At 35.0% G+C, this 16245-nt stretch overlaps 1 protein-coding gene across 1 annotated transcript; it reads left to right on the top strand.

Moving 5' to 3' along the window:
- The first annotated feature begins 12613 nt into the window (after positions 1-12613).
- On the top strand, positions 12614-13801 carry HTR1F (5-hydroxytryptamine receptor 1F). The gene has a single exon (XM_057697497.1). The coding sequence runs from the start codon at positions 12614-12616 to the stop codon at positions 13712-13714; it is 1101 nt and encodes a 366-aa protein (XP_057553480.1). The 3' UTR covers positions 13715-13801.
- The last annotated feature ends 2444 nt before the right edge of the window (positions 13802-16245 follow it).

Raw genomic sequence — 16245 nt, 5'->3', positions numbered from 1 at the left:
TTAAGGATCTCCTATCATGATCTCTAATCTTTGCCTATCCTGCTTCCTATTCTCCAGTGGCTCTCCATGACCTCCCAGATTGTGGTATTTAAAGCTCTTACTTCCTGTCTGACTTTTCAGCCTTAACTATAATACCCATTCAAATTAATTCTCTACCATATTCTTCCTGATATTTCTTCTCCAAAAAAACCTTCTGTGCAGCCTACTCCCCCAACCTTCTGTTGACCCAATAAACTTAATCTTCAAGTCTTAGTTTAAATTTAAACTCCACTGTAAGGGCTTTTCTGCCCCTAAGTCCCAGGCAGAACTGCTGCAACCTTATATGAATAATCATGGCTTCTTTTTTATACATATACTAAATGCACATGTCATATAGTACATTTCAGGTTAAAGTACTGGCTTCATTCTTGGGCTTTATGTGGTGGCAAAGGCATTTCAAGAGATCCAAGTTTAAATACTCACATACGTCCAGTGGAAAAATAAAACTGAAAAAAAAAATCCCCTTTCTGGAAACTCCCTTGTCGTTGGATTCACTTGTCTTTGGAGACATCCTCACTATCAAACTAATCATTGTTAGTTACAATCATTGCCAGGGAGTTATGACTTTTATCATCAGTCAGTTTCCCAACAGGAAATAGATGACATATTCAAATTAAGGTAATCCAAAAAGGATTTATTTACCAAGGGACTAATTACAAAGATGCAGTGTGGGTAGGGGGAACCAAATGGGAACCTAGTTGTCAGATTCCCACATGACCTGAACCCAGAGACAGGAATCAATGACAACAATGCCACCTATGCCACCTCAGCATACTGAATAGCCCTAGGGCAGCAGGGCAGCAATTGCTCCTGCCCCTGCTACCACCTCCATCTCCTCAGCAGCCAACCAAGGAAACCAGCTGCTATGCAGAAACCACACACACGCCTATTACCCACCTCAGTGGCACCAAAGGGCAACATCTGTGCAGAACTTATAGTCTCAAGAAGACTTCTTAACAGTAACAATGTTGTTTATCATGCTGAACCTTTCTCGACTTCTGCTGAACTGATAGCAATTACGTTCAGAAATCTGCCTGAGGTTTTTCCATATTCAACATCTCTATTATCAATTCTCAGTAAAATAAGAGGACAATTTTTCAATAGCTTTCTTGATTGACTTGGATTAATGAGATTATTTTAGAATGTATATTAATAGATTTACTGCTTATTTTAGTTTTTTAATATTTTATTTACTGACTGGTAGAAAAACATTTCAGTATTTTTAAATATTGAATATCCAACAAATACAGCTGTTAACATCCCTACTATTATAAGAAAGAAAAGTTTTGGAAATATTTTTTTAGCCACTACTGTAATGCACTTATCTCACCATAGTACAGTGATTCACATAACCCAACTCTTTGAAAAAAATCTTTTATGACACATTCATTTTTAAATCCCAAGTGCCAACTACAATGCTGAAGCTAAATAAATGTTTGCTGAAAAGTTGTACGTCTCTTTTCCCGAACTACTGATAAATGGTATACTTCTTGATGGCATGAACTGCATCTTTTATACATATGTATCACATGTAGAACCTCATACACATACACACTGTGTTGCTTAATAAATACTTATTGACTGATGCTCAGAACTTAGGAAATAAATCAGGAGGTTCAACCATTGTGTTATTGCTATTGTCTGATATGTTGTTATTCTATTCAGGTGACAGTTCAGACTTGTTCTATGCTAAACCACAATAGATAACATAGAAATCATCATAATTTAACCATGTCATTTCTGAAATATCCAACAGTCTTTACAATTTTTAATAATTTTGTCTAAATCACATGAATTTATTATTATTAGTTCCAAGTACATGTATTAAAATACTTTTAATCTAGAGATAATAATAGCTACTAAGATAGTAGTCACTAAAGTTTAAACAGGGTAGAAGCAATTGAAGCTACTGAATGAGAAATTGTTTTTTTAAATTGTAAAAACCTAGCTTAAAAACCTTGAAGAAAAGAAAATTTATTTGGTAGTAGCATTTCAGTATTCTCAGATGGAAAAACATGTTAAGCCAAAGTACATGAGTAGTTCTCCTTTCTTGTCATTCAGATATAGACAGATTGCTCATAATTATCTTGGGACTGAATCTCAAGATATTATGTCTTAACTTTACTCTGCTTCAATTTGTACCTTGGCAGTGTAAGATAATTTAAAAGTGTATAAAAGAGTGATAAACAAGATATTATATTCCACATCATTGAGTAAATCCAACTAGATAAAATAAAAATAGAAAGATATCCATCTTTTTAAAATCGTGAATACTTTGTACTTTATATTTATATAAAGCCAGTGAATATTTAGGCTAAATATGTCTCAGTCACTGCCTGTCTTATCCAAGTTTAAAAGTTAAGGGTTTTTTCATATTTTAGTTGATAGCCTTGGTTAACCAGCAGACTGGAGGACCAGATTGCACTTGAGTAGAGCTCCACATCATGGCTATATAACATCTGCCTTGTGTTTCAGTGCTGAACATTGAATAATATCATTAATTAAAGATGACAAATCAACTACCCAATTTCAACTGACAGGAATTAAGCACTCACACTGTGTTACTAGATTTCTGCTTTGTTTACCAGCCTTACCAAGCCAATGGTGCCCAATAAATGTCAATATTAATCATTTGTTTTTTTTATGATATTCAGTTAATCAGCTCGTACTTACTAAACCTACCAGATATAAAGATGTATTTATAAAGCTTAAGTAAAGGGGTCCAAAAGAGAGAACATGAATGAAAGATGAAAGAAGAGGAAGAGAAGTACTTCCAATTTAACATATCTACAAAAGAAAAATAAAACAGAAGTACATGTATCATGATCAAGTGGAATGCCTTTTAGTTCCATTAGTTATATTTGCATAAAGTATAAGAAACAGTCTAATGCCTTTCAAATGCTGGTTAAAAAGCAACAACAACAAAAAAGAAAAAAAGAAAAAAAGAGGTTGTTATACTTGAAATTGCTTAAAGCTTGCTGGCTTAGCTTGTTCAACTAGTTATTATGCATCAACAAAAATTGAACTTGTTAAATCAAATATTATCATTAAAATTAGATCTCTTCTAACCTTCTAACAATAGCTTTCATTGAGTTTTAACATATCCTAAGCAAGTGATTTTGTTTCCAAATAATTTACCATGACATTTTTATTCATGTTTAGGTAAACTTAGATATTGTTGCCCCAAATTTTGAGATACAATTTGTCCAACCCAATATTTTATTCTAGATTAAGAATAAAAAATTAGGGAATTCCCTGGTGGTCCCATGGTAAAGAATCCGCCTTCCAATGCAGGGGATTCAAGTTCAATCCCTGGTCAAGGAACTAAGATCCTACACGCCATTAGGGAACTAAGTCCGTGCACTAAAACTATTGAGCTCATGCACCTCAACTAAAGAGCCCGTGTGCCGCAAACTACAGAACCCACGCACCCTGGAGCCTGCACATCATAACTAGAGAGAGAAAAGCCACACACCACGACTAGAGAGAAGCTCACATGCCACAACTAGAGAGCCCACAATGAAAAGCCCGTGCACAGCACAATGAAAAATCCCTCATGCCGCAACTATGACCCAACACAGCCATAAATAAAGAAATAAGAATATTAAAAACAAGAATAAAAATTAAATATCTAGATTAATGTATTTACCAGACTATTAATAATGAACTAACTTGAGAAAGAATTTTTAAAGACTATTCTTCACATGTAGCATATAGCTAAAACTCGACTTTTCAGTAAGGATACAGAATTTCCAGATTCTTTATCTAGTTGCTGGTGATAACCATGTACATAAGACATTATTTGCAGTGTCACTATGGAGTGAACTGTTTGCCTTACTGAATGCTCAAGAAGAGGGAATTTTAGGCCAGAGGAGGGAAAAATAGTGAGCACGTTCTTTCAAAATTTTCTTCTCCAGCCTGCTAACATATTATCTGTTTTCTGTTTTAACTCATATATTGGGAGAGTACTACATCATTCCTATTCATGGTCATTGTACATTGTTTCCTTCCACACCACCTCCTTTTAATGAAATTAGAAAACTTCATATTAGACAATGATAGTAGTACAAATACTCTAAAATGAAGACTGAGGTAAAAATTAAAATAATACTTTTTACCCTGTCAGAACACTACATGGTTTCTCTAATCCTCCTAAAGGTAGAAGTTGCTAGCCCTATACTACAGTTGACAAATACAAACACTGAGTTTATTAGGTACCACGCACCTAAAGGATTTCTGTTTAATCTTCAACAACACATTGTAAGCTTTCACTCTCATTATCTTCATTTTGCAGATAATGAAGCTGAGTCTTTGAAAGCTGAAACAACTTTCCTGAGCTCACACTAATAAATTAGTGGGAGAGACAGTATTCAAATGATATTCTGTTTAACTCTAGGACATGTAGGTTTTATTTACAATACTTGATAGACTTAATAAACTGAAGTCTCAGTCTCAGGAATAAACATGAGTTCTTACTGCCTTCACAACCCAATCTGCCCATATCTCCCCACCTCTCCTTCGTCCCCACACACACTCAGCTTCCTTCCTCCTTAGGTTTCAGTAACAAACAAAGGAAGAAGTACAGCATACTGAGTTTGTGCACATCTTTGCTTCCTTTTCTACTGCAGTTGTCTCGGAGCTAGTGTCCGTTGAATATGGAGCAGTTTTTTCTCAGATTTTCATTGTTGCAATTTAACTATTTTTCCCAATTATAGCAGAACACAGCAGGTGTCTCTTGAAAACGATAACCAGAATCATTCGAGCAATGAAATGTGTGAATATGTAAATTTAATTTAATATCAGAATTCGTCTATTCTTTCTGAATGTTTTTAAGGTTTGGTTAAGGTTGCTTTCATTAATGGTTTTAATGAAAACATTCCTGGATTTCCCTGGTTGTTCAGTGGTTAAGAATCCACTTGCCAATGCCGGGGACAGGGGTTCGATCCCTAGTTCGGGAAGATCCCACATGCCTTGGAGCAACTACTGAAGCCTGCATGTCTAGAGCCCATGCTCTACAACAGGAGAACCCACTACACTGAGAAGCCCGCTCGCTGCAATGAAGAGTAGCCCCTGCATGCCACAACTAGAGAAAGCTGGCATGCAGCAATGAAGACCCAATGCAGCCAAATAAATAAATAAAAATTTTTAAAAAGAAAAAAAGGATAATATTCCTTAATATTTTTAAGATTTGGTTAAAAGTGCTTTGGTTATTAATTTTCAATATCCACTTAGCAAAGTATCTGCTTGCATCAGTCTGGAACTGATCAGGGAAACAGAGTCACTCAAAACATTCCTGGAATAAAGATATTTAATAAAGTTATTGGAGTTTATATTAATATTGGAAAAGCTAAGGGGAAAGGTCAGGAAAGTCAAATTTTAATTCGATCTAGTTGCTGCCTAAAGTTAAAGAAGCAGACAGTGAAGTGCCTCGGCCTAAAGCCCCAAAGTAGCTGGTTCTCAAAGGCTTGCCTAGAAACTGTTGTAGTTCTCAAAAATATCTGAGAAAATTCCCAACAACTATTTCCAAGAGCACACAGAAGGCACTGTCAGTGTCTGCATATTCAACTGGCTGTAGCCAGCTTCAGAGAATCATCAACTCCCCTCTTCTTCTGCCTCCCAAGCCTTGTGGGAATTGCTCTTGTTATCAAACTCCAAAACCAGACTCTTTAGAGAAGGGCATTCTGGGAAATGTAGTTCCCTACTTCTTTACATTGCAGGGATGGGGAGTTCATAGTGATGTCAGATTGACAACAAACAATCCAGCACAGTTCATTCTTGTCAACTCCGCGTCAAGACATGACATTGGCTTTGGGACCCGGTGTCAGGCAGAGACTTAAAAAAAAGTGAGGAAACTATTAGTGAGCAAACTTTTAGTAGAGTCTAGAAAGGAGGTGATGAAGCTATTTTAGAGACTAGAAAGAGGGCAACCCACATTTTGTAGTTTTAAAAGTGAAGTCTCCAGTAATTTGAAAGATACTTGAGGATATGACCAAGAGATTTCCAGGCAGAATGTTTAAAGTGCCAATTGACAGTTTCTTAGCTATGTATAATATGGTATAGAAAGACAGAGAGGAATTAAAATTTGCAAGCAAAATTCAGAAGAAATATATAAGAGCCAGGACTTGCAGATAAGAAAACAAAACTATTGGGTTGGCCAAAAAGTTTGTTTGAGTTTTTCCGTAAGATGTTTCAAGACATTCTTGAAAAATTATGCATGTGGCAAGTTAGGGCACATAGTGACTTCCGGTCAGATCCACAGGGAAACACAAAGTTTATAAGAGATTTACAGTAAGTTGGATCAAAGGGGAAAGAGATAGAAATGAAAAGATTTTCTATAGGCAGACAGCAAGCTAAGAAGTCTACCTAACTGTAAATCCAGACTATTTCTCATAGAGAAGACAGGACCTCTCTGAGAGCAGAGTCAAGAGCCCAACAGGGGATTCAAAGTGCACAGAGTACACTGGATTAGGGAATCAAATTAGAGAGCCCAGGTTGGCCTAATGAAGGTGCATTTCTAACCCGCAGAGCAGGGCACTTTGACTTGTCTGGGTGGATTTCAGATCAGTGGCCACTACGCGCCACCAGTTTCCTCATCTTTTTGAAAAGGGATGTCTATTGCTATTATCCTGTCCCTGACTTACTTTTACATATTGGGGATTGGGAACAGATAATTTGTCTTTTTAGTTCACAGGTCTCTGAATCAAGAGGCACTGCAGCCTCAAGGAGCCTCATCTGCTTCTTGACCTCATGCAAAACATGAGATTATGGACTTCAAGACTGGTGCCATGATTGGATGACTTTTGGGAGACCAGGAAAGAAGGCAAATGTATTTTGACTATGAGAGAAACAAGAATTGTTGGATCCAGCAGACAAACTAAGAAAAGGTAATCTACAGGCTGAAAATGAGACTAGGCCAGACATCTGGGAATCACAGGCACATCACCTAAATTAAATATGGGCAGAGTTGAAGCAAGATGTGGTGGGAAGGAGTGAGTATTCAATGTTAAAAAAGAAAGTTGAGTTGGCAAATCTGAACAGAGTGTATCAAGAACCAGAATGCAAGAGACTTAGAGATCAAATCCAGCAGGCAGTAATAAAGAGATATAGAAGAGAAAACTTATACACATACACAGAAAATGTGAGCAATGTTTCATTGACTTTAGAAGTGCTATAAAGTTTTTGTAAAGATCCACAAGGCACTCTGTAAGCAAGTCTTCACTGGTCTGAAGGAGTTAGAGCAGCTCTTCACATTTCCATACCCTAGCCCTGGAATTACTTCTTAAATTTGAAACTCTGCAATCCCAAGCTTTGAAAGTAACTGCAATCTCTCCTTTTTTCATCCTCACACATTACCTGAGCCTACATTACACCTGCTCCTTAAACTCATCAAGACCCTGGTCCATTTCTTCATAGCATTGCCCTCTCTGGTCTGGTCTTTTCTGAAACTAGCATTGATCCAGCATTACCACTAACATCTCCCCTTGGCCTTTGACCCTAGTTTGCATCCCAATTCCTGATGCAATCCTGAGTCAATCTAATTATCTTTTTCTCTGGGATATATAATCTATAATTTTGGAGCACTGATGGAGGATAACAGCAACCTAGGCTAATTTTATTCCAATGACCTTATAAATGTTCTAATTTCAGCTACATTCTTAAGAGTGCTCTGTAATCTTTCTTATGCCTTCTCCCTAGAGCAGCAGCACAGCTATCTTCAAGCCATATCACCTTGCTTGTACCTTACTCTGCCAAAACGCAGATCTTATCCTTTCACTTACTTTCTTAAACATTTTGAGATATTCTGATTGCATATAAAATAAAATCCAGTGTCCTTATTACATCATGCAGTCCCTTTATTGTCTTCCTCAGTTAACTTTCATTCCTTACTTCCAGCCTTGATGCTAATATGCCTTTGCAGTATCCACATTGAACTAATTCACATGTCTGAATGCATCCTGCATTTATATGTCTCTGATTTTGCTCATACTTTCCCCTCAGCCTGGAGAGGTTTCCCCTGTTTCACCATGGTATAATTAGTTCTCACTCACCAGTATTTCTGGGACCCTATATACATACCTCTATAATGCCCTTATTGCACTGTATTATTGTATTATAATTGTTAACCTGTTTCATTACCATGCTGGTTTCTTATAGACAAGAACAATGTGTTGTTTTGCTCTTTTGTTTTGAATGGGGGTAGGTTCCTTTGCTTGTTTGTTTGTTTGTTTGGTATCTTTTAGACCTAGCAGGTTACTTAGCCCATAAATAGCACTCAATGAATAGTTCTTAAAGGAATAAATGGGAGCAAAGAAATAGACTAGGAACAGAAGGGAAGACTTAGAGTTGAAAAGGTAATAAAGAAAAAATTTGAAAACACTATGAGTATATCCCTACACATTTTACACACTTACACAATTTATACATTTAGACCTGGTCCCTATCTTAAACATTCTGAGCAAGAAATAAGCAGTTCAGTCTATTGGATATTTGCCTCCATTTGAACATACTTATTACCTATAACAATCTTTATTTTATAGAAAAAGTACTTTATAGATCTCATGACTAGAACAAAGTAAGGTAATAGATACCTCACAGACAGTAAAATGGTGATCAAAGGAATGGGTTCGTTCCATCAATTATTTGTTATGTTTCATTGCAAAGGAGGTCATTAAATCTCTGTACTTCAGTTTTCTTATCTATAAAATGGGAGATAATCACTATACCTACCTCATAGGTTAGCAGGGAGAATTAAATGGGCTAACATATGCAAAGCACTTAGAATAGTTCCTGCAGAAGTAAACACTCTGAAAAGAAAATATTATTATTCAAACTGGAGCAGCCAAGTTGTAGGTTCTTATGAGGTATTTATAGAATTGAATTTTTTTTCTTGCCTCTCTACAATATTATTATTAAAATTATAGCACAGGGAATTACCTAATGCACTATGGTGACCTGAATGGGAAGAAAGTCCAAAAGGAAGGGGATATGTGTATATGTATGGCTGATTCATTTTGCTGTACAGTAGAAATGAACACAACACTGTAAAGTAACTATACTCCAATAAAAATTAATTTAAAAAATTAAAATAAAATTATGTGTGTATGACCCCACCCAAGTTATTTACAATATAAAGTAAATTAAGCTATGCCCCAATGAGTTTACAGTTTAACCTGAATGAGAACAATACAGTTGGACATCAAGATCAAACAGACACCTGAATATAAATCCACATTAGATTTAAAAAACTATGAGTAAGCAGAGAAGTAAAATGCATCATGTGGCTAAATCGGTACAGTGGCAAATATTCATGTCAAGTAAAGCCTGGGGAAGTTTATCTCTCTTTATTATTATCAAGAAGCCTACAAATAAATGATGGCACTACAGGCTCTTATTACAGAGTAATTCTGACTATTTCCCAGTGAAGATATTCAAAATACAGAATATATTTTGAGGAGAAATGTGTGTGACATAGTCTATGTCTAGTAAGCCAAACTAGTCCATCCTTCTACATGAGGACTCACTGTGGGAACTTAAGATATAAAGGAATAAGAAAGAATCTGATTAGAGGCCATGTCTGAATTAATGAAGGTAGGTGGTTTATTGAAATTCTAATTATAAGTGACAAAGAAAAAAAAGACAAAAAAGAAAAAGAAACCTAATTGTGATTGGCTGCATTTGTTTTCCTATTTTCTTTGTTTTCTACAAAAACAATTTTCAGAAGATTAATTAGCTTCCTAAATTTCATAATGGAAAAATTTCTTGTAAAATGCAGTAGAATTTATATGATACATTTTGGTTTTTTTCCTTAAGCATTGAGTACCATTTTACTGAGCCTAATTTAAATGCTACGGTGTGATACTTAGAGAAATCAGTTGAATTATCAAATAATTCACCTTCTAATTTTAAGCTGGTACATTTTCCTACAGAATTAATCTTTATTAAGGAAACACACATAACTATTTTCAAACAGTTTCTCTTGTTTAATAGTCTATTGAAATGTAATTTCTGTATTATCTTTTGAAGAGGTTCTTATGCCAAAACTGTTTATCGGGCAAATTAAAGTGGAAATTTTTTTTTGCCTATAATATGGAAAATGTCAGCACTTTTAAAGCAATTCTCATAACACTAAATAAACACTTTTGCAAAGGAATTAGCCAAGTAAGAAAATATTTAGGTTTTCTATTGAATATATAGTACAGATTTTATGATGAGAGAATGAGGGAAGGTAGAAATTAATCTATCATGTTTCTAATATGTCTAATTGGCTTTGGAGTAAGTATTTTGCATGTGACCATTGACCTCCTAAGGATGTTTCCAGGGAAAATAACTAAAGGCTGTGAGGTCCACTGATATTGAAAGCACATACCCGTATCGCGGATTTTCTTGGAAGTCCTGATGGTGTAGATAAGCACATCATTACTTTTCAGGCCCTGTAATCCAGTATTGATCTAGGAAGTACAGTTATATGGTATAACTCTCATAAGAGGATGAAAAGAGTAGGAACGATGTGGGAGAAGGGGAGTTAACAGGTCTAGAGCAGGGGGTCCAAGAGCTGCATGAAGTAAGGATTAAATATAGTCAGGGAGGCATGAGAAAAAAAGCTAGAGGAAGATCATGTATTTGAGAAACTCCAAGAAATAAGTTAAAAATGTGAGAGAGATGCTAAGAAAGTTGTACAGCAGAAATGTCAGAGCTGCTCTCAGTAGAGAGGAACTCATAGAGGGTATAGCAGTGAAAGGATTAGACAAAGAGCTGAGAAACAACCATGTTGATTACCCCCAGAAACCTGACTCCTTGGATCAACAGCACCAGCATCATGTGAGATCTTGTTAGCAATGCAGATTTGAGGGCCCTGCCCCAGATTTACTGAATCTCAAACTCCAGAGGGTGGAACCCAATAATCTGTGTTTTTAATAAGTCCTCCTGGTGACTCTGAGGCAAACTAAGTTCCAGAACCACTGGTTTAGAATGCCTAAGGAGGTTGTAGCCTCCGTTCTTTATCTGGAATTGTCTTAGTTGCTCTTTACTAATGGGCAAGGGTTGATATAAATAACTTAGATATAGAAGTCCTTGTCAGTTACATACAGAACAACTATTTTAGTTGCAGGTATTCAGATTTCTTCTGCCACTCAATTTGCTTAGGAGCAAGCCATCAGCACCTACCATCAATGAATATGAGAAAATAAAAATTAAATTTAGTACTAATAACCCAAACACAAACAGAATATTAAATATGCTGCACTCCAAGTTTCTATTTTATATATATATATATATATATATATACACACATAATCTTATATGTATATGTATACACACACACTTCAAAAGAAGCACTTGATATAAAAATATCAGGTATTTTAAATTATTGTTCTATCTGGTCCAATAAGTGAAACATAAACACTTTAAAGTAAAAATAATTTAAGCAATATAGAGGTACAATAATAGTTAACTATAAGAATAAAGTTTCAGGTTTCCATCTTTCTCTGTAGTTTCCAAAGACGTAGGTAGCTATTAAAGAATTATCAAAGAAAGAGAGAAGGGCTGATGCAAAAAACAAAACAAAACAAAAGTACAAGAACAATCAATCTTATTTCATTACACTCTAATTGCTTTTATTTGATTTGCAAGTAAGTAGTAGCATGGACTGAGTAAAAATTATAAGCCATGTTTGGAGGGTTCCCTTTCAAAAGTAAGGTTGCATGGTCATTACAACGGTGTCTTGTAAAGAACAACTTCCATTTCAGGGTGCATGTCGTTATGAGCTTCTCCTAGTGGCAAGTTCACCTTGTTCAGTAGTTTATTGGGGTTATATATGTCATTGTAATAATGGGCAGTGTTGTATGGTTATTTTGTTCCAATGAGTTTTATTTCATCTTTTTAAACCATATTAACTACTTATATCCACAATGACTACTAAACACTCTGACATTTTCCGAATTTCATAAAATGATCATGGAATGCTAAAAATACACTAAAAATATTTTATTTTTGTTTATTTTTCTTTTTATAACCTTTATATCCTGACATAAAATACATTGAAAGTTCCTTTAGTCTCCACGAGCCCAGTGATAATGTTCTCAATGTAACTTTGAATTAAGTACAAAATTGTTTATGATTTTGAATACTGCTTTTGAAACGTTTTCTTATATTACATTATATAATGCACGAATATATACTAATGACGTGCTTGTAAACTTTTTCTGCTGTAGACAAAGAAAAAACATAGCTAAGAGTAATATAGATTTTAAATGCAGTTTTATAATAGTAGAGATATTACTGAGTGACAGGTTAGTTTACTCATGAAAATTTTTATTTGAGCCCTATTTTAAGAAATGTTTTTAAAGTTATTGTTTGTTACTGTTCTCTTTGGATTTCTTAAATTAAATGAAAAGAAAATCTGCAATCTGAACTCCATTTTTTTAATCCATAGACTATTCTGGGAAAGCATACACATATACTCAAAAAAAATTATTCTGAAAGGAGAAAAATCTTTGAAGCCTTCTCTGAACTGTTTTTCCCCCTCCTTTGTTACAGGTGTCCATTTTTTCAGCTATATTAATCTTTAAAAAAAAAAATGGAGTTCCTAAACACATCTGATCAAAACTTGACCTCAGAAGAGCTGTTAAACAGAACGCCATCCAAAATTCTGGTGTCCCTCATTCTCTCCGGGCTGGCACTGCTGACGACAGCCATCAACTCACTTGTGATCGCTACAATTATTGTGACCCGAAAGCTGCACCACCCAGCTAACTACTTAATTTGTTCCCTTGCAGTCACAGATTTTCTTGTAGCTGTCCTGGTGATGCCATTCAGCATTGTGTATATTGTGAGAGAGAGCTGGATTATGGGGCAAGTGGTCTGTGACATTTGGCTAAGTGTTGACATCACGTGCTGCACGTGCTCCATCTTGCATCTCTCTGCTATAGCTTTGGATCGGTACCGGGCAATCACAGATGCTGTTGAGTATGCCAGGAAAAGGACTCCCAAGCATGCTGGCATTATGATTATCATAGTTTGGATTATATCTATTTTTATCTCTATGCCTCCTCTATTCTGGAGGCACCAAGGAACGAGCCGAGAGGATGAGTGTATCATCAAACATGACCACATTGTTTCCACTATTTACTCAACATTTGGAGCTTTCTACATCCCGTTGACATTGATTTTGATCCTTTACTACAAAATATATAAAGCAGCAAAGACATTATACCACAAGAGACAAGCAAGTAGGATTGCCAAGGAGGAAGTGAATGGCCAAGTCCTTTTGGAGAGTGGTGAGAAAAGCACTAGACTGGTCTCCACACCATACATGCTGGAAAAATCTTTATCTGATCCATCAACAGACTTTGATAAAATTCATAGCACAGTGAAAAGTCCCAGGTCTGAATTCAAGCATGAGCGATCTTGGAGAAGGCAAAAGATCTCAGGCACAAGAGAACGCAAAGCAGCCACTACCCTGGGATTAATCTTGGGGGCATTTGTAATATGTTGGCTTCCTTTTTTTGTAAAAGAATTGGTTGTTAATGTCTGTGAAAAGTGTAAAATTTCTGAAGAAATGTCAAATTTTTTGACATGGCTTGGCTATCTCAATTCCCTTATAAACCCACTGATTTATACAATCTTTAATGAAGACTTCAAGAAAGCATTCCAAAAACTTGTGCGATGTCGATGTTAGTTTAAAGAAATTTATTATGAAAAGATTGGAGTTCTTTTGAGGTGAAGTAACTGAATGAATGCTAAATAATAAAACATTTAAACTTTTAAAAGGTAATAAAGCTGCTAAAAAGATATTAATATATATTTTAATAGCAACATGCATATAAAATATATTGATTTAAAGACTTTTTTTTGACCATCATTCTAGAGTATGTGAAATTAGAAAATAATTTATTATTTATAAACAATATCTTGCCTATGCAATGTCCCTAAAAAACTAACTGGAAATATATATATATTATTAATAACAGTGATTTTTTAGGTGTGTCATAACAATTACAGAAGAATTTTCAATTAACAAATATCTCCATCCATAATTTCTATATAATCTAATTGTTTTATAATATGATTCTATTATTTTATAGAAAAGATAAAATTCACCACAAAGCACACATTTCTCCTACCTAACCACTCTTGTCCTGTCTCCATCTTACCCTGGGCAAAAGAGGAGGGGAATGAGTTAAAAAAGACTTACTTAGTGTGACTGGAGGAAATATAAAAGTCAGAGGTTGATACTGTCTTTGTATTTAGACAGTAAAGAGTAATCATAAAATGAGTTAGGTACTGCAAAATTACTGTGGATACTGAACTTGTGCATATTTACCACGTCCTTTATGTTTAATATGAATTCCTACAAGAATATTTTCTTAATCATATATTATCAACATTTGATATCAAAGCCTTACCCTAGTAGAAATAACTCAGGGAGGATCCAGGGGGAGGTGTTCTAATTTTGCCATGTTTAGGAATCAAATTTAAGGCACTAAGTACCCTATGTTATTTGCCATAGATATTATATGCCTGACTTTTTTTTAAAATATAAGATACATTTCATTTCTGTTAATGTTAATAAGTTCAGTTGCTAACTAAAACGTCTATGGTACTTTGCACTTTAGCAGCTATTTCCCTTTTATTAGAGTGGTAGGAATTCTTAGAACTTTTCACTGACTTCAAAACAATCTGTAATTTTCCAATTGATAGAAATGAATAAGCAAAGATTCATATTATACTAATTATATATATTATATATAATATGTGTATATCTCCCAAGTAGTCACTCCAGAAGTTCAGTGAACCAAAGCAATTTTATAAGTTTATCTACCATATTTATATAGGGATTTCAAAACAAAAGAACCATGCTTCTGAGAAGATTTCATTTCATTTGAACCAGCAAGGTCATATACCACCTTTTAATTCTACCATCAACCAAAATCATTTGAAAAAACAATACATTCCCCTTTTATTCTAAGCTGTATCTTTATGTGTATTTTAAATATTCTTTGCCAGTGGAGTGCTTAAGAGTACATCAATTTTTTATGTATCAATGACACATTATTCTCAATCTAACAGATACAGAATTTTAATTTTATATAAGGCATTGAGATGTACTATATAGAAGATACAGGAAATAATAAAATACTGTTTTTTCCTTTAACATGTTTACAATCTAAAAGGTGAAACAAACAACAAGAAACTGAACACTATAGTAAAAAAGAAAAAACAAAGATTGGCATGGAAGTTGTTCACATTTTTATGATGATGCAGAGGAAAAACTGATCACATCTGATTGAGAAATTCAGGAAAATTTTGTAAAAAATGTATCTAAAATGGATATTAAATTAGCAGCATTTGAGCAAGAGATTTGGAAGACTATACTTCAGGTGGTGGCAACATAAAGATTTTAGACTGCATCCTGCAAGCATTTGGTGGGACATGATCATAAAATAGCAATGAACTTGGCAGCTATTTAGACAAGAAGAGATCAAAAGGGAAATTGGCCATTTTTGTGGCTGACTTTGAATGTCAGAAAAAGAAGTCTACAGTCAATTTGGTTGCTGTCTGTCCATGAGTGGTCACTGATGCTTTTTAGCAGAAATAGTGTAAGTTTATGGCAATTCTAGAAAAAAAATCTGAATGGATTTGAGCAGAGAGTACTGGACATAATAACTTCTTATTAGAAAGCAATCATTAATCTGGGCAAGAGGTGATAAAGTCCTGAACTCGATTCTGGCAATGGGAATGTAAAGGAAGAAACAGATGAGAGATATCGTGGAGGTAGAGTCTACAGGTTATAGCAAATATGTTAATAAGTAGGCAGACAGAAAGACACGAGTCACTAAGATATCTTGTTCTCAAATGAGGAACTCAAGAGAAGGGGCCTATTGGTGAATGATGACTTCTCTTTTGGGTACACTAAGCACATAAAGACATATCAGAACGCATAGGCACTTCCTGAGCAGACTGGTCCAAGCAAAACTAACAAGTAGATGAGATTTATTTAAGGCTCCTGCCAGCTCTTTTGTCCTCTTCTCTTTATTTCCCAGGGCCCGTGTGCTATGTTGATAGTCCAAAGCCTGCTTGAGACCCTATCATTCTCTGCTTATTTCTTTCTCCTTCTCACCAAAATTTGATTCTGTGATTTATTTATCCAAAGGCTTGCTAAAGATAAAATAAGCTGTTAATTTATTTACATCCACCTCAGAAAATTAT

Source organism: Hippopotamus amphibius, chromosome 10 (assembly GCF_030028045.1).
Source record: "Hippopotamus amphibius kiboko isolate mHipAmp2 chromosome 10, mHipAmp2.hap2, whole genome shotgun sequence".
Lineage (NCBI taxonomy): Eukaryota > Metazoa > Chordata > Mammalia > Artiodactyla > Hippopotamidae > Hippopotamus > Hippopotamus amphibius.
Note: the sequence above shows the minus strand (reverse complement) of the source record. Positions and strands in the feature narration are given on the sequence as shown.

Bases quoted from the DNA above. Each gene is read 5' to 3' on its own strand.
- HTR1F (XM_057697497.1), top strand. From the start codon at position 12,614: ATGGAGTTCCTAAACACATCTGATCAAAACTTGACCTCAGAAGAGCTG.